Below are 25,052 nucleotides of genomic sequence, written 5' to 3' on the forward strand. Positions count from 1 at the left end.
AGAAAATAGTCACCATAGTAAATAGGTCAAGTCTGTACTGTTTAGGGAACAAGGAGATTTTGGTTGCTTGTCTTAAAGGAGGGATCCTTGTGAGAGTAGGGCTCTGGGTGCAGGTGAAGGGTAAATTGTGACAGGGGACTGCTTCCTTTTTCCTACGAGGATGTTGCTGTCAATTGTGTAACAGTGAAGGCATTTTGTGTAAGGATATGAGGCTCCAATAAGTTTTTCAAAGCCACACTATCTTTTTCACCAGGAAGAGTTTTTCCCGGTACTTCAAAAGAAGATAAGGATGGCTTGAAAAAAGCCTAACTTTGAATACTCTTAGGAAGCTGCCAGAGTTCTGTTTAGAGATCCTCACTGCAGTAGCTTCCTATTACCGTACTTAAAAACATGACCCTCACTCCCGTTTCAATCATCCGAAGTACTGGGTCATGACAGAGTTCAGTGTATCTTAAAAAGGAGGCTACCTGCGGTTAAGGAGAATCCAAGCTACAAATCGGGCAGCTTGGGCCACGGTTTTCATAACGAATCTCCACTTTGTCGCTTGCGTCAGTCAGCACCGCCCTCAGGACAAAGGGTGGTGGGGACGGGCGGGGGTCAGGGGCACGGACTGCCGTAAGAGGAGGCTGTTTGTGTGGCCTGTTTACAGGTTGCTCCTTTTCAACACCAAGCCAGCCGTTCTCCATGTCCCCGGCGGACCTCCGGCCCGAGGGTCACACACACGCCCGAGTGGCTCACAGGAGCGAGCAGGGCAGCTGCCCCATGGCCGAGACTCAGGAATTTCGCCCGCAGGGGCCAACACCACGTGGACACCCGGACTCCGCCTTCACTCCATCTTCGGCGCCGGGAAGGGCGGTCCCGGGGACGCTCCAGGCAACGCCTCCCGTGCCGGCCAATGAGGAGCGGGGGCTGCGTCGGGGCCTTCGCTCATTGGGTCGCGCTGGCTCCGCACCGCGGCGAATGCAACCCTCCTGCCAGCTAATAAAGTCTCAGCCTCTGAGCCCGGGGTCTGGCTTTTGTGCGCTGGCCACCGGTCGTGCTCACTACCCTTAGCTCGCTTTCTCCTGATTCTTCTGTGTGTCTTCCAAACCCTGACGCACCAGTTCCCTAGTCTTATCTTACTCGCTCTTTTCCTCTCTCCGTTCTTCGCAGCTCAGCATGCAGGGAAAAGACGCCTCCCCGCAAGGTTTCCTGCCTAGGTTCCAACATTTCGCCACGCAGGCCATCCATTCGGGCCAGGAACCAGAGCAATGGACCTCCCGGGCTCTAGTGCCCCCCATCTCATTGGCCACCACGTTCAAGCAAGAGGCTCCTGGCCAGCACTTGGTGAGCTGGGTCTGTCTGGGGTGGTCCAGGGTTGGGCGAGAAAAGAAAGATGGCTTATAAATTAAAAAGGCACTCAAGATATTTGTGAGATGGCTTATACATCAGGATGGCACCCCAAAAGGATTGCAAGGATATAATCCTTGCCGTTAAGCTTTGTATTGGATGGCATAGTGAGCATATTTCTTTTGATAAGCAGGACAGGAAGGAACAATTTGTCCAACTTGCTGTATGGTTTTGGACTGAAATTCATGTGATTTTAGCAAATTTGCAGTTCAAAACTGAGGATCATAACTTCCTTGAATTACCTGTAGCAGCAGTAGTTATAAAGATATGGTAAGGAGTCAGCTAAAAAAAAATTTAAGGATCTGATAATTCACCTAGAATCAAGATCATTCCTGATAGCTGTATTCCGTCGTTAATAGTTACTGAGTACTTGCTATGTGCTAAAGATATATTTACATGTATTATATCGTGTGTATTACACGTACTGTTTTGGCTAATCCTGACAACAACCATAGACTGAACTAGATTCTCATTTTTCTCATGAAAAATTGAGATGTGAGGATATTAAATAACTAGGCTAAGGCCACATGGCTAACAGGTGGTGGAGCTAGGATTGCAACCCTGTTCCAAAACCCCACTCTTAGGCATTAGGCCACACTGTGCTATACTCCAACAATGCAAGCAATAATCTACCCCACTGCATCATGTAAGCAGTGTGGCTTAGTGATTAAGAGCAAAAATCATGTAGTCAGAGGACTTGGGTTTGGATTCTGACACCACTTCTTCTGAGCTGGGTGACCTTGAGCAAGTTACTTACTCTGTCCAAGCCTCAGGTTGATCTTGTGTAAATGGGGTTAATAAATTATTGGTCTGCGTGTTAAGCTGTATGGTACATTACATGTGCTCAGTAGTTCAGTATTTCACAGTGTTCATATTTACACTTTTTCCATTTGATCCTCACAACAACCAGGTCAGATGGCAGGATATGTATTATATGCTTTTTATAGAAAAAAAAAATATTGACCCAGAGTCATAGATAAGTGACTTTTAAGGCTTATGAGAGAGTCCTTTTTGTTAATCACATAGCTTTTTCCCTTTTGGTAGCATACTTGATGGATTTTGGAGTATTTAAAAGTTGCTGAGTTTAGAAGAAATTAGTTAAACTTTGTAAATCCAAAACCTTGATTGTACTTCAAAAATCTCTTTAGTGTGTTATGTAAGTTCAGGAAAAATCTTTTAGACTTAGCCCTTTGCTTTGTGAGGTAGAATTCTACAGCTGGTGTAGGATACTTTTAGCTACTGTGTTTTGGAATCAGAATGTGTACACAGCCTATCTTCCAAGCACATGGTTTGTTCCCAGTATAGGGTTTCATGAATGTGTAGCTGCCCAAGCTTTAGCACTTAGTACAAAAGTTAACTAGTTAGCTATGATATTAATAATTAAATGTTTTCGGAGAGCCAGAAGGGATGGAAAAATCCACAAACTCCTCTTAATACCTTGAAAACATCAGTTAACAGCACTAAAGAGAATTTGAGGAGCTAGATGAGAAACAACCTAATTTTCCGCTTCCATTTGGAAAGCCATTGAATGGGCAAGAGGGTGGTAATTTGCTGCTGAAATAGGCTTCTTTTCTCCCCACAACGTTAGATCTCTGCAGTGAATGTTTATGGAAACATGGCATACCTTTCTGTGGCAATAGCCGCATGAATCCAAACAGTTTTTTTGTGTCTGGTGGGTCCAGTGGCAGCTCACGTCAAGGAGCTGATGGTGAGGAGGGGTGAGAATATGAAATATGTCTGCTCAGTTTGTCAGAAACAAGGAAACAAAGCAACAAAACTTAAAAAAAATTATTACAAATACTAGGAGCTCTTGAATCAGAAACAAAGATGTAAAGAGTGGTTGTGTTTGTTATGTGCTGTATGAGGCAGGGGAGGAAATGATAGGATTTTATTCAGTGCTTAAATACTGGGTTTGAATTCTCGCTCCGATGCTCCCTGTAACATTTGGCTTCACTTTCCCCAAAGCAGATCTTGAGGATTAAATAAAATGACTGGATGGATACAGCTAGTATGGTGCCATACATGTAAAAGGAACATAATGCAAATTTTAAAAAAGTATTGCGTGGAGCGACTTTGCCAAGAATTCCTCTCTTATTTTTCTTTTAAAGATTGGCACCTGAGCTAACAACTGTTGCCAATCTTTTTTTTCCTGCTTTTTCTCCCCAAATCCCCCCAGTACATAGTTGTATATTTTGGTGTCCTAGTTGTGGCTTGTAGGACGCCACCTCAACGTGGCCTGATGTCCTGTGTCCTGTGTCCGCGCCCAGGATCTGAACCAGTGAAACCCTGGGCCGCCGAAGCGGAGAGCGCGAACTTAACCACTCAGCCACGGGGCCGGCCCCCCTCTCTATTTTTTGAGTTGCTTTTGTAGAGCCGGCATCTGAACTTTGAGCATTTGTAGGGTCTGTTCATAGCTTCCTGTTGGATGCTAAATAGACCTTGCATCACTTATTTCTGAGGAGGTAAAATATAGGTTAGAACTGGGGTGACTGTTCGCTCAGGTGATTCCCTTTTCCTAATATCCCCAGATTAATGGGTAAAGGTGAGTCTAATATAATAATAATGCTAATAATATAAGCAACCATTTATTTAGTGGTTAGCATGTGCCAGGCGCCATGGAGAGAACTTATGGTACATTATTTCGTTTTATCCTCACACCAACTTTATGAACTAGATATTTGTGTTTTGTTCTCGCTTAACAGATACTGAGATTGACTCTGGGAAATGTTAAGTGACTTACCTATTGGCATGTAGCTCATAAGTGGTAGGTGCAGAATTCTAATCCACTTTGGCTGACTTCAGAGCCTCCCCACACTGCTATAGCCACAACACTGCTATGCTTCTGTCTAATGGCAAGATGCATCATATATAAACAATAGAAAATCATGATGGTAGGATGAACCCATAGTTGTGGAGATCTCTTTTGGGACTCTGATAATCAACTTAAATCTCTTAAAATGCACTCTACCTTCTCTTCAGGGTTTTGACTACAGCCGCTCTGGGAACCCAACCAGGAATTGCTTGGAAAAAGCAGTGGCGACACTGGATGGGGCTAAGTACAGTAAGTGATTTCCATTTCAAAGTTTGTGAAGTCCAGAATGCATTCTTACATATATAGAGAAAATCATAGAGGCACAGAGTACAGAATTAGAAAGAATAAGGATTAGCTGGTTCAAAACTCTGATTTTACTGAGACATTGAATTATTTGCCCAAGGTCCCCCAGCTGGTAGAATATGCATCTGTGTCATTATTAGGTAAAAATAAATACGAATAGAGGCAAAATGGCAAAACTTGCACTTGGTATTCATATAAATGCGCTCTTCATCTGAACCTGTCAGTATAAATAGATAAAAATCAACTAAGTTTTGTAACACTACCTATGAGAATATAAGCTTTCTTACACTCTGGTTCATTCACCGGGTAATTTGTGCGTGAGAATAGTACTGAGGTACATTTGCAATAGTCAGGTGCCCTTGATAATGTGTTCTCAGAGACTGGGGATTGATTCCTTGAATCTTGTGTTGCTTTTTCATGAAAGGAGTAGATTTAAGTCCTTGCTGTGTATTTTTATAAATGACACTAAATGAGAGCAGAATCGTGACTGGAAGATGAGTCTTATGAGGCTTCTCACCACAAGTGTGTAGGAATTAGAAATGTTAACGTGAATTGTTGGGTTTGTTTGGGATTTGGGAGGGGGGATTGTTTTGTCTTGGATGAGAGTAACACTAAATCTCTGGAATTTAGTGCTGTCTGGGGAACATTATTTCCTGCAAGAAGTATAAAGGCTGAGTGTTCACATGTCAGACACTTTTTTAAGTGGGCTCCAGTAAACGTGGTTGTTTTCCACTGGGTTTAAGTGTAGCTTTCTATATGAATTCACTGTTGGATCTCAGATCTGCTTAGTAAACAACTGTAATTCCAACCTAGACTTTTCTGAGAAGATTTTACAATAATTATACTTTTCAAGTTAATTGGATTATTCCTTCTACCAGTCACAGGTAATTTTTAGCATCAAGGTGGAATATTGATATTTTGTCAGGGTACTTTCTTTTACAGTTTAATGTGCACAATGCCTGTTATTTTTTAATCATTCATTTTCATTATTTTTGTTCAATATACGATTCAGGATCACTTTTATTAAAAAGAGATTCCAAATAAAAAATTTTAAAAAATGTATTAAATTTATCAGACACATCTCAGGTCTGATTTTGATATTTCGTTAAAATATTTATTTGCTCAATTGCATATCCATATAGTTAATGAATGAATATATCTTATCTCTGTCCCCCAAGTTTGAAGTTTCTTTAGAGTTTGGTGTTTTTAAACTGTAATTTAATTGGCCGTTGGCCCTTTATCTCAGAATTTTGTAAAGAATTCTTTCCCTGAAGTGTTTCAGAGAAATGTTATAACCAGAGCAGAATTATATATTTTTTGTTTTGAAGATATTTTATCTCTGAAGTAGAAAGGGGGATTTTGTAATGGTATTAATCAGGGGATGTCTGGTAACTCAGCAGCGGTGACTGTCCTTCTGTCAGCAGAGAGAGGGCTATAAAGTAATGCAAGTAAATACTGTAGGTGTTTTTAACCTGTAGGTCTGACTTTTTGGCTTACTCTAACTTGGTTTTTATTTTAGGTTTGGCCTTTGCTTCAGGTTTAGCAGCCACTGTGACTATCACGCATCTCTTAAAAGCAGGAGACCACATTATTTGTATGGATGATGGGTATGGAGGTAAGTGACCACTCTCATTCATGTTGTATCAGCTGATATTTTAAAGATAATAAAGTGTGTCCTGAATTATGTTAGCAATGTTACCAGGATTATTGATTATTTACTGTATTTTAGTGGTGTGGTAGACCCTCCATGCTGGCTCAGACTTGGTAAAGGAGGGGCATAAACACTTTGGGTCCCTGCTCTGGAACTGCTTATAAGAGAGACTGTCTAATAAGAATTTTACTTAAGCTGCAGAATGAGGATGTAGGACTTGATCAACTTTCAAATATATTTTGCTCTAGAGAAGGCAGTGTTCAAAGGGAGAGAGTTCTAGTGTAATTTATAATTTTACCTGCAATAAAGAGGGACTGTAACCCAGATCACTCTCAAAGAGCTTAATTCTACCCACCCCTTTTGGTTTTAGGGGACCTTTAGAAAATCTGTTGAAGGCTATGGACCCCTTTCCATGAAAAATGTACTTAAGATGACACCCAACATTTATCGTTTTAATTTTAGGGTCAAGTTGGGGTCTCACCCATTGCAGCTCATCCATAGGTTCCCTTGAAGCCTATTTATGGATCCAAATTTAAGAACTTCCATTCTAGAGAGTTTAAAATGCTTGTTATGTAAAGTGGCGAGTGGAAGGTAAAGCAGGCAGGTTGCCCTTACCTTTAAGCAAGACTGATTTTTGTGTTCAAAACAATAGCAAAAAATTTTGTAAATATACATATATATTCCAAATGCTTCCAAATAATTAAAATGTGACTTCTAGTATATTGTTAACAGTTTTTCTCTCTCCTATCTGAACAGGAAGTTAAATCTGTAAGTTCTTTGAAGGAAGGGACTCACCTTTAGTAATCATTTTATCCCTCAGAAATTTGCAAAGTGCTGTGTATTTTATCTTAGGTCCCTGTGATAGTTTGTTGAATCTAAATGACAACATCTCAAACCTTTAGTTACTTCTAGAATGCTTATAAAGACCTTGTAGCAAATAGAGTATAAAATCTTGAAAATTGCTGTTGATTTTTAACAATTCTTTACATTATTTTTCAATCTTATATTACCTAGGGTCAGTCTACATAACATCGAAAATTTAGTATATTTTTGATCATAGAGTGTTTTTCCTTTTGTTTTTGATTGACTCTCAATAACAGCAATTTTCCCTTTAAATTTGCATAGGTAAAAATCAAATCCAGAGCAGTGTTTATAAAACAAATTATTCTAAGTCAAATGATTTATCTTCTTTCACTATAAAACTCTAGTAGTTTAATTTACATTGTCTCACTTAGTATTAAAACTTTCAGAACCACGTAACAAAAAGATTGAGAAAGTACAAAGAATAATAACCTATTCTTTTCTATTACCAAAGTATAATCAGATTGAAAAATTTATTTTGAACATTTCATTAACCTTGGTTCATTTATTTTAGATCTGAGTACTAGGAAGAAATTGTTTAAAAAGATATTGATGTTTCCGAAAACATGCCACTTAATGTTTGAAGAGTAGAGATTGTATGTTCTGAGAAACATCTTCTGCTTCGTGCCACTTAGTGTAAATGTGTTTTATTTGACTCTTTAACTTTTAGTTTAAAATCCAAGCCTTATATTCTTTACTATACAAGATAGCTAAATTATTTACCCAAAGTAGAATTGCTTTAAGTTGTGTTATTATTGGTGATTGACACTTGCTTATATTTTTAAAGTGTTTATACCTATAAGGAATGAACATTTCTTGATACAATATTCTTTTCATTTTATCTGATTCTCTTCCACTACAGGTACAAACAGGTACTTCATGGAGGTGGCATCTGAATTTGGATTAAAGATTTCTTTTGTTGATTGTTCCAAAATCAAATTGCTAGAAGCAGCTATTACACCAGAAACCAAGGTAACTCAGTTTTCAGTTTTGTCTGTTTTCCCTGTGATATTTTGTTTTTATCATTTGTATTTACTAGAGGACATAATTTAAATCTGAATAACAAATTTTATTAAAAGCCATTGGAAACCATCAACAAGAGTAAGATAGATCTGGTGTCCCCTAGATTTTAAAGTGTAATGGTTAGGTACACATTCTGGAGTGGGTTTCGAATTCTAATTCTGCATCATAGTTGCTGTATTATCTTGGACAAATTATTTAACCAAAGTCTCACTTTCTTCATTTGCAAAATGGGAGTAATTTCTGCTTTATAGAAAGGTGGTTCTGTGAATAAAATGAGATAATGCCTATGAAATGCCTGGTACAGTACCTGATACATAATTGTTAAAAATTTGTTGGTAAGAGCACACAATTCTTAACTGCGTTACCAAGTTAGTGTTGGTAACAGCAGTCATCACAGAGATTGGGTTACACAAAAGGACACTTTTGCCAAACCCCCAAACCCTAAGCATAGTAGCTTTTTCAGCGTTCTTGAGGAATACTTCAGCAAAATAAGAGTTAGCAGCAGAGAATGGGCCACAAGCAATCTTGAGCGTCCATCCTGAGAAGCTTGCGTGCTGCCCGAAGGCGTGCTGTGCCTGAGTGAATGGCATAGGCCGTGTTCTTTCTTGAGACCTCCTTGAAATTCTGCATGCGTAAAAGAAGGACCAGCGTCTTAAAAGTCAGCCTTTTCCAACTTCTTGCTAATGATTAAAAGGTTTGAATTGTGCTCAAGATTATGTTACAGTGAATGCTAAAAAATGAAAACTTTTTCTCACACAAGTAATTACTTTGAAGATTAACACAGGGGTGAGCTTTGAGTGATTCAGGTTTCTTTTCAAGGGAATTTGTTTTTTATCTTGCTTGGGAGAAAAGATACATGTTAAAATAGCTGGTCTGGGTCTTTCTAAGGGAGGACAGCAAATTGTGAGTATGTTAATTCTTGTCAACACAACTTTCTGGAGTGGCTCTTTACCAACTTGAATTAATACATTTTTCTCCCCTGAAATATCTACCTCATCATTTAAAGTAGATTTTTTAAGTCCATATAATAACTGCTTTGTATTTATTTACACTTTTTAAATTTATTTTTTAATTATCAGTGGTAATAATAAATTCTTGCCCAGAAATAATTTTTATAGGTTCTTTAAATAATTTGATTCTCATAGAATGTGCATTATTTTAACTACCTTACCTTTTCTTCAGTAAAACTCCAGAGCATGAAACCAGATTTCTTGTCCATTTATATAGATAATTAAAAAAAGGACCATTAATCATTTTAAGAAGAAAACTGTAGATAATGTCATAATACAGTGGTACCTTGTTTAACAAGTGGAATTCTTTTCTTTTCTTTCCTCTTTTCAATAACTATCAAGCATCCACTATGTGCCTGAATTGTGAATTGTGCTAGGTTTTGGAATATACAGATAAATATGTTTTTTCTTAAGTGAGCTGTAGCCAGGTGTTCTGCTGTGTGTGTCACTTCTTCACTCTAAACCCCATGCTCTTCTTCAAATTGTCAGCACTTAGTTTCTAGTTTCTAGTGCATCTGGCTTTAGTAATAGTTATTAATATTAAGTTAATATTAAGGATTTTTTGGCATCATGGGGATAGGTCCCTTTAATGAAAATTCTAGGATGTAACCTTAGACAGTCTATGTTATTTATCTTTGAGAACAAAATTCCCAGACACTGAATTATGTTTTGGAATACATCCTCTTTTTTTTTGACGAATATTAGCTCTGAGCTAACATCTATCGCCAATCCTCCTCTTTTTGCTGAGGAAGATTGGCCCTGAGCTAAAATCTGTGGCCATCTTCCTCTACTTTATATGTGGGATGCCGGCCACAGTGTGGCTTTATAAGTGGTGCATAGGTCCATGCCTTGGATCCGAACTGTTGAACCCTGGGGCACTGAAGTGGAGAACACGAACTTAACCGCTACACCACTGGGCCAGCCCCCACTTCCTCATTTTTATGGAGAATAATCACAATAATTAACTTTAGCACTTTTCTGCTTGTATGTATATCATCTTATTTGATCCTTAGAACAATTCTATCAGGCAAATATTACCAACCCCATTGTATAGATGAAGAATTTGAGGAATATAGAGGGTAAGTTACTTAGCTCTGACCTCTCAGAAATTTATGGGGTTAGAATTCAGATTCTGGCCTTTCAACTTCATCACCCGTGCTCTTCTGGCTTCCCAGATAGTCACAGTATACGGGAGGTAAGTTTGTAAAGTGTATTTTAACCAACTATTGTCATTTACTGAATTGTTTCAGCTTGTTTGGGTTGAAACCCCCACAAACCCTGTTTTGAAGATGGTTGACATTGAAGCCTGTGCACATACTGTGCACAAATATGGAGACATTATTTTGGTCGTGGATAATACTTTTATGTCAGCGTATTTCCAGGTAAATGAACGCAATTTTTTTGGCGTGATTAGTAGGCTGTACAGACACCTGTAATTGGGAAAGGAAGGACTTGTGTACATTAAAAAATCATTCTCAAACTCATGAAATCTAACCATAATTATTGATTAGACAGAGAATTAAAATTAGACCTTTTCTACCATTAGTTAATATGTTTTTTCAACCCTAGGTTAATATCTGATATGGGATTTTGCGTGTTTTAAACATTGTCTTAATTAAAGCTTTTAGGTTCTCTTAGGATGTGTAAGCTCTGAAGACCTGGCCTTGTTATGGAATTGTTTCTGTTGGTGCCTTGCACGTAGTTGGGAGTTGAATGTTTATGTGCTGGTTACAAGTCAGTCACGTTATTTTTCAGTCACACCTCATATACTTATGTTTGTATATATCTTTTACCTGACCAACCTTTCAAATAAAAGGAAGAGCAAAGCTATATGCAATGACATCTCAGTGTATTTCACATATATTATTTCTCCATTTCTCTTCTTTCTTGTTTCTCTTCCCTCAACCCCATAGAGTATGCTTTGCCCTCTGTATCTTTGCCTTATTTGTATTATGAGTTTCCACTTCATGTTGCTCATGTAGCTGTAAGTTTTGATAGTGCTGCTTATAAACTGGTGTCTCTTTTCCTGCCTCCCCCTCTTCAGACATCTCTCCCTCTGTCAAACCCTCCCACTCGTCCTCCGTTCCTTTCCTTTTTCCTCCTACTTTTTTCCAGGTCTTCTTCCTTTTTGTTTTGCTCCCTTTGGTGGATCACCTTGAGATCTCTCTCTAATTGACTAGCTGTCTGTCTTTTCCCTCGTTTCCTCTGCGTGATCTAACTCTGTTTCCTTTCCTTATTAGGACCTACCTTCTCCCTGCTCTTTCCTTCCTGCCTTGTGGTCACACTCATTACACTTCCTGTAGTTCACCTTTATTCTGCAGAGTTCCTGAAGTCCCAGCTTATTTTCTCCAGTCTTCTGTCAGGCAGATGTTGACAAGCTCAATTGTTTACATTTCCCCCTTTCTGCTCTGGGTCCCTGAGCGTGGCCCAGGCTGCTGCCACCAGGTGACTGGCCCACTCCCTGGGAGTTTGCATAAGCGTGTTCTTTACCTTCCTCCTTTTTGTTCAGAAGGCACTACCATGTTTTATTTTCCTTTCCTGAAACACATTTCCTGGCTACAGTGCATTTGGATAGCTTCATGGGCCACCTGCCTATGGCTCACAACATACCTTTGGCTGCTTGTTGTGGCAGGTACAGCAGTCTGTTTCCAGGTGAAAATCTCCTGGCTTCATCTGTTTATCTAGGGCGATTTTCGCTCTTGGTTTCTTTATCCCAATTCCTTACCCATCTACATCTTACAGGACGCCAGTTAATACAGCGTAGGAGCTGAGTCACGGTGACTCCTGTTTATTCCCAAAGAGATTTCATGAGTAGTTTTAGCCTGAGCCTGCCCAGGTTACTCATCAGGCTGGCCCTTTTTCTCCTATTACCATCACTAATCTAGGTCTGGCTTGCCACCTTTCTGAAGCCAACATCACGTTCCTCATGCCAGGGACTGCAATTTGCTTCATTTCAATCTGGGTTCAATCCAGCCGAATTAATCAGAATCACTCTGTCCCTAGGCTGCCACATGTATTGGTTCCACAATGCAAATCCTCTGAAAAGGTCCTCCCGTTGTTTTACCCTTGTGAAAACTGGATATATTCTCTTTCTTTCCTGACTTTTGTCTTCTGGATCTTCTGTAAGTCGTACAAAAGGCAAAATGCACATACTAGCACAGAGGTTCAGAGTAGAACTTCTGGATTCAGGGATTCTGGCTGTGAGTCCTGGCTCTACCAGCTTTTTAATCTAAGTCATCTATTTTATTTTTCTTAGTTCCTTTTTCTCATTTGTACAATCAGAGTTATACAGGTAATGATTTTATTGAGTTAGGTCAAGTATTTCTACAGTGCTTCACTGGGTCATGTAAAGGATTTAACATAGTTCTTGGCACACAATGAGATCGTCAGATATTAGTTACAGATTTCTGTTTTTCCTTTTGACGATAGAGTTTATAGAATGTGAGCACCAGGAGAGAACTTAAACGTCATCTAGTTTGACTCATCATTTTGGAGATGAATGAACACATATGTAGAGAGAGCTTTGAGCAATACCTTGCTTAAAACACCCTTTTTTTCTTTTTGAGGAAGATTGGCCCTGAGCTAACATCCATTGCCAATCCTCTCCTTTTTGCTTGAGGAAGATTGTTGCTGAGCTAACATCTGTGCCAGTCCTCCTCTATTTTATATGGGATGCCACCACAGTGTGGCTTGGTGAGTGGTTCTAGGTCAACCCCCAGGGTCTGAACCTGCAAACCCCAGAGCGCTGAAGTGAAATGCATGAACATAACCACTATGCCATTGTGTCAGCCCCTAAAACATCCTAGTTTTGAAACACTCTAAATGAAAAAGTCCTATAGCCCCCTACACTAACGCCTTCCAAAGACTAAACAACTAGTGAGGTTAACACACACACTTTATTTTAAAGAAAGTAATTGGAAAGATTTTGATAATAGATTGTTTAGTGAATAAGTTGATTATAACTTTAACTCTCACTATAAACAGACATTTTAAGACTAAAGCATTAATTTGCAGGAAAATTGGGCAAGGGAAAACAATCCAAACAAATTTCTTGATAAGTGACTTTACACTTGGCGAAACCAGTATAATAAAAGAGTAAGAGTCAAAAGCATGGCAAACCAAATGAATAATCACGGCACACATCATAAGGTTTGAAGGAATAAAAATGGAAGCAGATTAGTTTATACTTCCTTGCCATAACAATTGCTGAATGTTGACGTCAACTATTTTATATGTTTATTGAGTCATAAAAATGCCAACATTTCTGCTGTAGGCAATAAATTTTGGGGACGGTCAGCAACTGCTCTAAAGAAGACCTGTTGACCTGAGTTTACCTGCTGTTTCCAGCAAATTTGTGCCTTTGGATTGAATACGGCCGTAACACTTTGTGGTTTTATTTAGTTGGAGAAGGAAAGGGAAAAATAATGTCAGAGGTCTCAGAAAATTTTAAGATGTGTGTGTTTTTGAAAAATTAGAAAGAGAATGGGATTTACAATAGCAAATAGGCAAGTCGTGTAACATATTTTCAAAGGATTTCTCATTTAAAATAGAAATCTACTGTTCCTTTCAGCGGCCTTTGGCTCTGGGAGCTGATATTTGCATGTATTCAGCAACAAAATATATGAACGGTAAGATGTGCACAGTCTCCACTTTGATGCTCTTTTCCATGGATAGAAGAAAATAGTGTAGGCCTAGACATTTTGATCTCTTTTCTTCTACTGTTATTCAGGTTTTCCCTGTGACTCATATAGAAAGTAAAAGAAACAAATTATGCTTTGATTAAATTAGGATTTCATTTATAACAGACAAAACTATTCTCATGATTTATGAGCAGAGGATTAAAATATACCATAAAAGTTATACTTTTATCCTGCTGACAGCTTAAAAAGAGACATTTAATTTTTCTATGATTTTTATTTTGTTGTTTTAGGTATCGCTTTTGCTACTGTCAAATTGAATAAAGTTTATTTAGACTTATTCTATAGGGCTTTTTCTCAGAGACTTTTTTTCTGTTGAAAGTCACATGTTAGAAAGTTATAAAATGAAGAATAAGCATGCATTGTTTTTAACTTAAAGGTTTTTGTTTTGTTTTAGGTCACAGTGATGTTGTAATGGGCCTAGTGTCTCTTAATTCTGAGAGCCTCCATAGTAAGCTCCGTTTCTTACAAAATTGTAAGTATTAAATAGTCCGGATTTCCCCTTATGCTCCCAGAGTGACTACATCTGATGTTTGTATTTCCTCTGAATGTTGTGAAGTGATAGCATCCTACTGATTTAGGAAGAAATGAGAAACAGAGGGGAAAGTTCTGATTTTTAGAGGAAAGTAAAAAAATTGGGTTATAAAAATAGAGTTATAGCATATCAGGGCTTAATGATATTAGAGATGAGTTTTATTTTTCAAATCTATGGTAATTTTGATCATAATTTGGTAAAGCTCCAGTGAATTTTTAGTTTTAAGACTTAATGGATTTTTTCTTTTTTTAAAAAAATGTTTGGAATGATGGCTTTCATTTCCTATACCTTTTATATCTGGAATGGTGGCTAATTTTAAATAGCACTTAAGATATAAACCGATATTTTTTGTTAGATGTCTAAAAACCATTTCCTGTTTAGATTGTTTAGTTATCTCAAGTATGGATAAGGGTTTATTTAAAGAGAGTCGGTTTAACCATTGTGATTTGACAGACAGATCAGATACAGATGTAATTAGGAATAAAAATGCCCTTCTAGAACATAGCTCAGTCAACACCATGACTGCAGCCTTGTAAGACCCTGACAGAGCACCCAGCTCAGCTGTGCTGGGGCTCTTGACCCAGGGAAAGATCATAAACGCATGTTGTTTTAAGCTACTAAAAAAAAAAAAGCCTTTCTAGGAAGTAAGTGTTAAAGTAACCAAAGGGGGTCCTGAGGAGGGAAGCAATAGCTATTGCTTGAGAAATTCCTTCATTTATAAAAAGTGGGAGTGAAGTGCGTGTCCTGCAGGTGTGTGAAGTCATAGGCTGCTTTAGACAAAAGCTAAATAGAATGTTAGTACAACATTCAGTAATAATAGAAGCTGACATGCTATTTTTCTCTACATGTAACACTTTTTCAAAGAAATACAAGGTTAAACCATGTACAGTATGTCATTTCATTAAAATCATAGAAAAGATTATTTATGCTCATATTCAAAAAGTTTCTATCACTGTTTGTACTTAGTTTTCAGGATATTCATTTCACCTCTCATTTTAAAGCCCATTTCTCTAAGCATATTTTATGTTTCATTCTCGTGCTTCTCATTTGATATATTACTTTTTTCCCCTAAAACTCAAACATTGGGCTTTGAGGCTAGCTTCTCAGTCTCTATAATGAAAAGGAGGGGCAAGAGAAATTTCCGGGTTCCTCCTCACCTTCAAACTAACCCAGTATTTGTTCATTTTACAGCTCTTGGAGCAGTTCCATCTCCTGTTGACTGTTACCTCTGCAATCGAGGTCTGAAAACTCTGCAAATCCGAATGGAAAAGCATTTCGAAAATGGAATGGCAGTTGCTCAGTTTCTGGAATCTAATCCCCTCGTAGAAAAGGTTGTTTATCCTGGTATGTTCATCTGATTTCTAAGCACATATGCTTACACTAGGATTTTAAGGGTTATCCTAGGCATCCTGTTTATGTAACATTTATTTGTAGGCGGGGAAAATGTTCCAGGTTAAAAGGACAGCAAGTGCAAAGGTCCTGAGGTGAAAAAGACTGGTACTGCTGGTGTAAAGAAAGCTGGTGTGGCTAGAGCATGGAGAAAGTAGAAAAGATAGGTCAAAATGAAGCTAGAGAGACAGAGACAGGGGCTAGAGCAAGTAGTCAGATGTGAACGCGCCATAAAGCTCATGATTAGGATTATTTGCAATTTACTTAAGCAGATGGTGATTTTTTTTGTTCTGAAATTATCTGTTTGACTCTAAAATAAGACTTTCATTATGCCTGTGATTCCAGGGCTGCCCTCTCATCCTCAGCATGAGCTGGCAAAGCGTCAGTGCACAGGCTGCCCCGGCATGGTCACTTTCTATATTAAGGGCACTCTGCAGCATGCTGAGACTTTCTTCAAGAACCTAAAGGTAAACATTCAAAGTAGGTTTGTAAATTGTAGACATAGACCTTCTTACAGCAGTTCAAGGTCTCTCGCTTCCATCCAGCTCAGATTCATGTTTTTTCCCTGCAGCTCACACCCATAAAGCTCTTCAGCATGAAACGCATTGGGGTGGAAAATTCACATGTCAGTAGCAGACATCTGAATAACGTTCGTTACTTAACTCTCTAGACACTTCCACCAATTTGAGAGAAACAATGTTCTAATGCATTGGTTTTCAAATTCACTTAAAAGTGAACCCCCTTTTCAAATGAAAGATATGTGAAACCTTGAAGTAGCGTGTGGTTAGTGCACTGCCCAAGGCTGTTGTGAAATTCAGCCTAGGAATGGCTTTCCAAACCTTGTGCTTCCCGGGCTGCGTCTACCTGGGGTGAGGGAGGGAGGGAGTTTTCACAGTGGCAGGAGGGTCTCAGGGCCCTGGCAGGGAGGCCTACGTAAGTCCATGCACTGGGCTTACACTGAGCTCCAGCAGTAGACTCTGAGTTGTAAATACTACAGGTCTGTTGACTAGGACACTGTCGGATTAGTCAAAGCCCTGCTGGTATCTAAAATTTGTCCATGTCTAACATCAGAAAGATAATTGTGTATATTTAATTTAATACAATTGCGAGAGTAATTTTTAAAATACTTGTAAAATTCTGTGACACTATAACACTAAATACAAAAACTGAGTTGTTTTCCTTCTACTCCAGGAGGGAGTTAAATGGATATGTTAATTTAAAAAGCATTACACATTAACAAGTAAGGGTATAACTTGGTAGACATTTAAAGATTTTTATTTAAAGGGTAAGCACAAAGCTAAGTCTCTCAATGTAGTAATTCTGAGGTTTAGAGCTCGCGTTAACTGTTACTTAAGTACAGGGCCAAATTAGGAAGGTGTGGGAGATTCCCCTTGATCAACTTTTCATGTTTTAAAAATTTGCACATAATATGTCTACTTGGTGAAATCATCGTTATAGATTTTGTTCGCATGTTTCCTCTGAGTTTCTTGCCCAATTTGCAGTTTATTCATACTCACCACCATTTCCCGTCCTCTGTCCCAGGGCCATTTGACTAAAAACATTTATTTTTAGACCTTTGTATCTTTATTTCACTGGAGGATCTAAATGAACGTTTTCTTTGCCTCAGGTATTTACTCTGGCTGAGAGCTTGGGAGGATTCGAAAGTCTTGCTGAGCTTCCGTGAGTATATTTCTGTTCTTCTGAGTATTTTAACTTTGATGTCAGCTTTGAAGCTTGTTTGGAAAAAGGAGTATGATAAAATCAGGGTTAATTCAAGATGCTGAACAGCAAGAACTGCATGGCCCTGTCTAATCAGAATGGACTCTACCTCGTGGAATGGAGACCTTGATAAAATCTAGTGGGAGCTTCCTATCAGTGAGCTTTGTCCTCCCAGATTTTGCCTCCTTCTCTGTTCTGCCTGAAGGAGATTCCAGCAGTCATGGAGTCTTAGGATCATCTGACCTCTGACCCAGGGCTGCTTGTTCTACCCACCTCTGCCCTGGAAGGGAGGTTGGGGACTTGGTGCTGGAAGGGCTGATTTCAGGGCTCCCTGAAGTTGGGGAATGTGTTTCTGATGAAGCACCTCCGTGCCCTTGATTGTCAGAGGAGGGCTTTAGTAGATAATAAGGTCTAATCCCTTTATTTTCTGTTCTCTGGGTAAACGTTGAATAGCTCCATGTTATCTGCAAGATAAACCCAAAATCTAACTTGGTATTCCTGGCCCTTCACTGCCTGACCCAATCAATTCATCAAATTTTATCAAAGCACCAGAGGATATTAGAACATGAAGCAGCCTGAGATCAAGCAGCCTAAGAGCTTATTCTACAGACAAGGAATCACAGATTCAGAGTTTTGCTAATTACTCAAATGTCACACAGGAATATGTTAGCAACTTCCCTCTTCAGGCTTTGCCTTGAAACAACGAGGGGAGGTAAAAGCAGCCTGGATCTCAACTGAGACCTGTTCCCCTAGTTACTTAACCTTTGAGCTTCAATATTTCACCCATAAAATCGGATTAATAATTAAAATGGTTATCATTTATTGATTACCTGTCCCACCGAGCATTTCTGAGCTATACCCTGACTTTCTTGTATGTTACTATGACCATATGTTGTAATTATTGCAGTGGTAAATCAACTTCATTACCTGATAATTTTCAACTGTGTGAAATGTGCATGGTAGGTTTCTGTGTTTGACTTTTCATAAACATTGCTGGAATAACTGGTCTGGAAGCATTGTGCTAAGGAGCGCCAGGGATTACTTTTGGCACATTTGCTGCCCTCTCCTAGTGGTTTACAGTTTCTGGGGAGAGAAAGGCAGTTCCTCAAAGTTAAAAAAAAAATAGGGTGCCCAAATAATGATTCAAGTAATTAAGATAATATGTATAGTTTTCCTTAGTCCTTCCAGAAGATGCCTGTTAGTAAGTCTGGGTGCACAAGAGGGCACACTCAGCATATGAAATTGGTTTATTTTTCATAGTAACGACATGTGTATTACTTTAAGGCTCTCTTGAAAATAGACCTCCCCTGATTTATTTAGGGATTTGGTTTAAGTTGCTTGGCTCTCAATCTCTCCAGCTGCGCCCTAACCCCGATCGATGCCAGTGGACGAGGGAATTTAGGTCAGGGCTTGTCCATTCTATCACCTCCTTCTGTGTCTCTCAACTCAGCTGCAACTCGTGCAGCATTGCAATGAGGGAGGCAGGAAGCAGAGCCAGCATGCACAGGGTTGGTCTCCCAGCCTAACAACACATGTTAATTCTGTGACCTTAGGAAAGTCATCATGCTCTCTCAACCTCGTTTTCCTCAGTTGTCGGATGTGGATAACACTGAACCCAGCCCTTAGAGTCGATGTGAGATCACAGGGGCAAAAAAATACCTAAGCTGATGCCTTGATTCGTACTATGTGCCCAGTAAATGTTAACTACTATTATAAATTATTATTTTTTAGTGGCATCTACAACATCCTGGGTATTTATAAGTGGTTTATATATGTTCCTTCCATTAATGTTTGTGACAAACTTTTGAGATAGGTCTTATGTCCACTTTTTATCTATTAAAGAAATGAACTAATACACACAAATGACCTAATAGAGTACCCGCCTCACGTAGGCACACAATAAGTGATAACTGTTATTTCAGATAAGAAAACCGACTCTGAGGACAGGTAACTTTTACAAGCCCACACAGCCAGGATGTGGAAGGGCTCCGATTCATGCCCAAGTCTGTTGGTCTCCGAGGCCTAATTTCTTAATTCAACCTGTGCACTCTCTTTTAAGGAATTAAGAGCCTGAAAAGGCCGAACATTTTAAGGAGGATGTTTGTGTGTAAAACGTCATTAAAGTGATAGAAGATACCCATTTACTTTGACCACAGCTGAGATTTTCTTTCCATGGGTCTGAGATGAGTTAGGAGAAAGCAGTGTAGGCACTGATTTTGCTGGTAGCATGCAGGAAAAGGATGCATGTTGGTGGCCACGTGTGTCTTAGGGCCTAGTAAGACTGAAGCCTTCCCTCCAGGCTGCCTCAGCCCCCAGAAATTTCTCCCTCCTCTGAACTTTGGTGGTCCTTACTGTCCTTACTTGTTGGGCATTTGCTGAAGACTAGTCTGTTTTGTGAGTTGTGTCAGTCTTTAGCTCCTGCTTTGTTGTATAGGGTAAAGAAAAGCTCTCATTCTTCTTGGTTTCCCAGTTGTCATTATAGTGCCTGGCCCACAGTGGGTGCTTTGCCTTTCCACATGTTGATGATGAGGATGAGTTGCTAGATAGTTTTGAAAATCCTTCCAGGCCTCTCTCTGTCATGGGTTATGGGCTGGAATTCCTAATGCTCACTGGTTGCTGCTAGTGATCCTGGGTTCTTTCCCTGATTTGCCTTGGAAGGTCCAGTTCTGGACTGATCCACTGATCGAGAGCTGGTTTGTCTTGGGGTATATGACTTCTGGCCAATTCCTCATTCAGGCAGGTGTTGAAATCCACACACTGGAGGCTGTGTCTTTCCCTCCTGCATGGGGGTGCTTGACAGGCACCTTTAGCGTCTGGATTGAGTATACCTTATTGACGGTATAAAAATGACAGAAGATCTTGATTTTCACTTCAAACTATGACTAGAAAAGATAATTTTCTCAATTCCTTATTTTTTTGCCTGTGAAAAATCATAGGCATATAAAGAATTTAATATTTAGAGCAGAAAAAATTTGAAGATAATTGCAATGTATGAGACAGAAATATGCCTCCACTGATATAATATAGTGATTGAAAATTTGCTCACTCTTTCTTCCAGGGCAATCATGACCCACGCATCGGTGCCTAAGAGCAACAGAGATGCCCTTGGAATTAGTGACACACTGATTCGTCTGTCTGTGGGCTTAGAGGATAAAAAAGACCTACTGGACGATCTGGATCAGGCTTTGAAGGCAGCAGTAAGTTTTGTTAATTTAGCATGTGTTCGCATATGTCTGCTTAACCTTGAGGGCCGGGTCACTATATTTATAGTGGCCTCACTGTGCACTGTGGAGATTTTCTCTTCTCTTCCTATAACAGACAGGGCGTATAAATGTGCAGGGAACTCAGTCAAAGTGCAGATTTAAAAGATGTTAGTATTCAGAAAAGCGTCCTTGGAGAAGGTGAAGTCTTTGCCTGCGGGTTACTAACATATTTTTCTTGTGCCCTGTTAATACAGCACTCTCCAAATGCAAGTCGTGGCTAGCATCCCAGAACTGCTATTAGAAGTTGCTTCCTGAGAAGATCAAACCTTCTGAATAATTGAATGGACCATGAACGAGCCTTTGCAGAATTTTCAAGTGAATATTTTTTTTTTTTTTAAAGCTTTTATTTTTTTCCTTTTTCTTCCCAAAGCCCCCCGGTACATAGTTGTATATTCTTCGTTGTGGGTCTTTCTAGTTGTGGCATGTGGGACGCTGCCTCAGCGTGGTTTGATGAGTGATGCCATGTCCGCGCCCAGGATTCGAACTGACGAAACACTGGGCCTCCTGCAGCGGAGCGCAAGAACTTAACCACTCGGCCACGGGGCCAGCCCCTCAAGTGAATATTTTAAGGCACCTCCTTACCTTTCACAATGGTAGCCTTCCAGGGACCATCCCTGTTAAAAACACGTTCGTGTCTCCCTTATTGCCAGCAGATCAATTCTATTAATATCTTTCTGTTAATCTTCGTGTACATTTGCCTCTGAAGGAGATGAGATTTGTGCTGCTTTGGGGGATCATGGTCTTTTTTTTGTAGCTTAAGATTTATATTGATCGTGTTTACAATATAATGGTGATTCACTTTTGATGTTTTCTGAAGAATTTAAATTGTTAAATGAATGTTCTTAAATCAAATGTGATTTTTGCATATTGCTGAAAACAGCACTTAAAACAATGTTTTACACTTAATTGCCATAAGCCAAAAATCAAATATTTGATTTAGCCAAAAAGTCTACTGTGAAATTCTACTGATTTAAGGTTGTACTTACTATTAAAAAAAAATAAATCTAATTATCAAATGCATCCCACTGTGGTATTCCTAGATTATGTGGCTTTAACTTGTATTCCTGGTCCCTTTTAATTCCCTACTCTCAAAGTTCTCGGCCACTTATGTTAATTTTTATAAATTCACTTGTATAGCTATCATGCGCACAACTTAATGTTTGCAGGTTAGTTATAAATTCTTTACGTGGCATGTCAGAAGCCACTTTTATACACAGAAATATTACTTTTTATATTTTTATCTGAAATAGTAAATTTGTTGAGGCTAAAGGAAGAAATCCTTAGAATCTTTTGTAGTTAAGTGCATAGTCAGCAAGTTATTGTTAAGAAGTCATGAGTCAAATAATTAGATTTTTAAAGTTGTTTTTGTACAAAAGACTTTCAGTCATATGTTTTCTATCACCATTTGTTTCAGTTAAAAAAAGCATTCAACTCGACTAATAAAAGTGCTGGGTAGGAGGAGAATACATGTTTTGATGTTTTGTCGACTTTCCGAATTATGCGTGTCGAGTCTGGAAAGTCCGTCTCTGTGGGCAGCAGCGTTTTGAGGCAGGCCGCGTCCCACCGTGGTCTCCAGCAGATCTGATTCCTTGCCATTTCAGTACCTTAGGGCTGTGGAAATACACGAAGACCAACAAAATGGGACGTGCAAAAGCTATTTATTCTAAGCTTGCCAGGGAGTCAGCTATTGTCAGTTATATTTTGGGACAGACTGAAAGGTGGGCGGAGCGTAAGGAATTGTAGAAATTTTAATATCTGTTGATGTGGGTGAGAAATGAAAATTTCCGTATTTAAAACTGTCAGGTGACTTTTAAATGGATAGCAGTAAATCACTGTCTGAAATGTTAAAAAAAAAAAAAGCTGCAAAAACAAAGGCAGACAGAGATGGAAAGCTTTATAGTGTAAACAAGGGAAGGCCTCAGGTGTGCCCTGATCGGAGGTGTGGCCTGGGGAACCCGTGGGATTGCTCAGAGGGGTGCATTTGGCTTTCTAGGGTTGGTCCTCCATCGAAAGCAGGGACAAAAGGTAGGGAAGCTGTCAGTTATTAATCAAACTAACCAGAAGCTATTGTTTAGCTTCCTGGATTGTCACCAGCGATGGCAATCAGGTTTACTGCAAGTCTGACTTAAGGTAGCAGCGTCCTGGGTTGTTAGTGTAGATAAGAGAGGTGGTTTTCTGGGGAGGTTGCCGCAGATAGTAGGTCAAAGTTCTATTTTCGTATATGGTCTGTCCGTTGTCCGTTTCTATATTTAGTCTCTCAGAGCTGCTGGTGAGCAGGCAGTAACTACCATCCTATTAGTCAGGGTTCTCCAGAGAAACAGAGCCGATAGGATACGTGTGTGTGCATGTGTGTGCGTGTGTGTGTATAGAGACACAGAGAGGGAGAGAGATTGAGAGAGATCTATTTTAAGGCATTGACTCACGTGATTGTGGGGCCTGGCAAGTCTGAATTCTCCGGGGCAGGCTGGAGAGTCGTGTACGAATTGTTGCAGCCTTGAGTCCAAAGTCTGCAGGGCAGCCTTGCAAGCTGGAAGCTCAGACAGGGTTTCTCTGTTGTGGTCTTGAGGCAGAATTGCTTTGCCTTCAACTGATTGCATGAGGGCCACCCATATTGTAGACTGGTGTCCTTTACTCCAAGTCTACTGATTTAAATGTTAATCATATCTAAAAGATGTCTTCATAGCAATATCTGGGCTGGTATTTGACCAAGCAGCTGGGCACCATAGCCTAGCCAGGTTGATGTATAAAATTAACCATGATAACCATGTTCTAGGCACTGTTCCTTACTGCCTGAGAAGGCACCATTTGTTTTTTAGGGTTATGAAGTTTATCCACAGCTTTTGGTTATCTGCAAGCTTGTCTCTCCCCATTCATTAACGCAGGTCCTACGGAGAGGATGAGTCAGCGTTTAAACACTGCGCCCCCCACCCTTGCCCCCTTCATAGTCATCTGGCTTTGTGGAAGGGAACATAGTGGACAGCCACTCTCTGGTCGGGTTAGATGAGGTCAGGGTTCCAGGACACTGTTTTCACTGAGTTGCTTAATGGGGCACATTCTTCGAAATTCCATTCTACTCTTGTGTTTACTGCATCACTGCTGACAGTCTAAGAGTGAGCTTAACATCTCACACCAAAGCCAGCGGGTGCTACCTTAAGTAGACACACAACATCGTGTTTATTGTATTTAGCTAGTTGACATTTAAGAGAAAACCTTATTATGGAGTTGGTAAAGTATAACAAGCTCATTTCTTCTACTTATGACTCAGTTTACTCGTGTATTTGTACCTGAGAGCTTATTCCTACCTCCTTCCGGCTGCTTTCAGTTTACGTGATAAAAGAAATGAGACTTACTCTCCCACTCAGTGTCCTTGTACATTTTCTCTTAGTTTTTCTGTGAATTTTGTTGTAGATAAGGTGGATGAGATGATCCCTTATTTTGGAATTTCTTGCCAAAACTACCAGCTCTGAGATGTAACAGGTAAGTAAGAAAGTAACAATGAAATCTGGAATTTTTAAAAAAGATTAAGACATCCTTTTTAACAACAGAGTACCTGAATTCCCCAGAGGAGCCAGGAAACAGCTGGGAACTACAAATTTATTTTACACAAACATGGAAATCTGATACCCTATATTTTGTAAAGTGAAAACAATATGATCACTTAATTACTCAGGTGGACCTGAAGAAAATTTCAGAGAAATCGAAATAAAGCTTATAATACACTTTAGAAAAGCACGAAAGGGAACACAAATGCTTCACAAGAAACCTCTCTTAGGAGGCCAGTATCAAAAGAAACAAAACAGGTGGTAAACAGGATTAAACCACAAGTCATCAAGGGGTAACAAAAGTATTATTACTCAAAGTAAGGAAACTTCTCTTAGGAATTATCCAAAGACAAGTAAGTGATAAAAAGAAAAAGAATTTTCATCTCCATGACAAAATTTGCTTTACGTTTGCTTCGTAATACAGCTACAAACTTAGGAAAAAAATAAGTGTAATAAAGAATGTAATTGCTTTTGGGATAGAAATTGAAGATTAGTTGAGGAAAGGATTGCTATATATATATATTTTTAATAACCACATTTGATTCGATGTTGACTTATTCCTCACAAAGTCAGTTTGAATTTGTTCCAGTGAGAACTGTCAGATCCTGCAAACATTCCTGGTCTTTCGAGTCGTGTGCCTCTGACAGAACACAGAGCATCGCACAGGGCATTGGAGCCTTCTGAGTTCATTACTATTTTTATAATACCTTATAACTCAGTTTCTTCAATTAGAAAAAAATGCAGGGTGATTTTTTGTTTTTTGTTTATTTGCTCAGTTGTTCCTCATACCTACCCATTGAATTAGAAGGCACAAGTGTAGTCCATCTTCTATAGAGAAGGAAAGGAAGATTCTGAGTG

The 25,052-nt window shown here is 39.3% G+C and overlaps 1 protein-coding gene across 1 annotated transcript; it reads left to right on the forward strand.

Moving 5' to 3' along the window:
- The first annotated feature begins 904 nt into the window (after positions 1 to 904).
- On the forward strand, positions 905 to 21,672 carry CTH (cystathionine gamma-lyase). The gene is made up of 12 exons (XM_070486587.1): positions 905 to 1,326; positions 4,369 to 4,450; positions 6,024 to 6,119; positions 7,879 to 7,988; positions 10,300 to 10,431; positions 13,620 to 13,677; positions 14,144 to 14,221; positions 15,473 to 15,625; positions 16,016 to 16,137; positions 17,298 to 17,350; positions 20,448 to 20,586; positions 20,847 to 21,672. Exons 1-12 carry the CDS (start codon positions 1,159 to 1,161, stop codon positions 20,871 to 20,873), a joined length of 1,218 nt encoding a protein of 405 aa, XP_070342688.1. The 5' UTR covers positions 905 to 1,158; the 3' UTR covers positions 20,874 to 21,672.
- Positions 21,673 to 25,052: the final 3,380 nt, after the last annotated feature.

The sequence above is a fragment of the Equus asinus genome, chromosome 16 (genome assembly GCF_041296235.1).
Source record: "Equus asinus isolate D_3611 breed Donkey chromosome 16, EquAss-T2T_v2, whole genome shotgun sequence".
NCBI classification, from domain to species: Eukaryota; Metazoa; Chordata; class Mammalia; order Perissodactyla; family Equidae; genus Equus; species Equus asinus.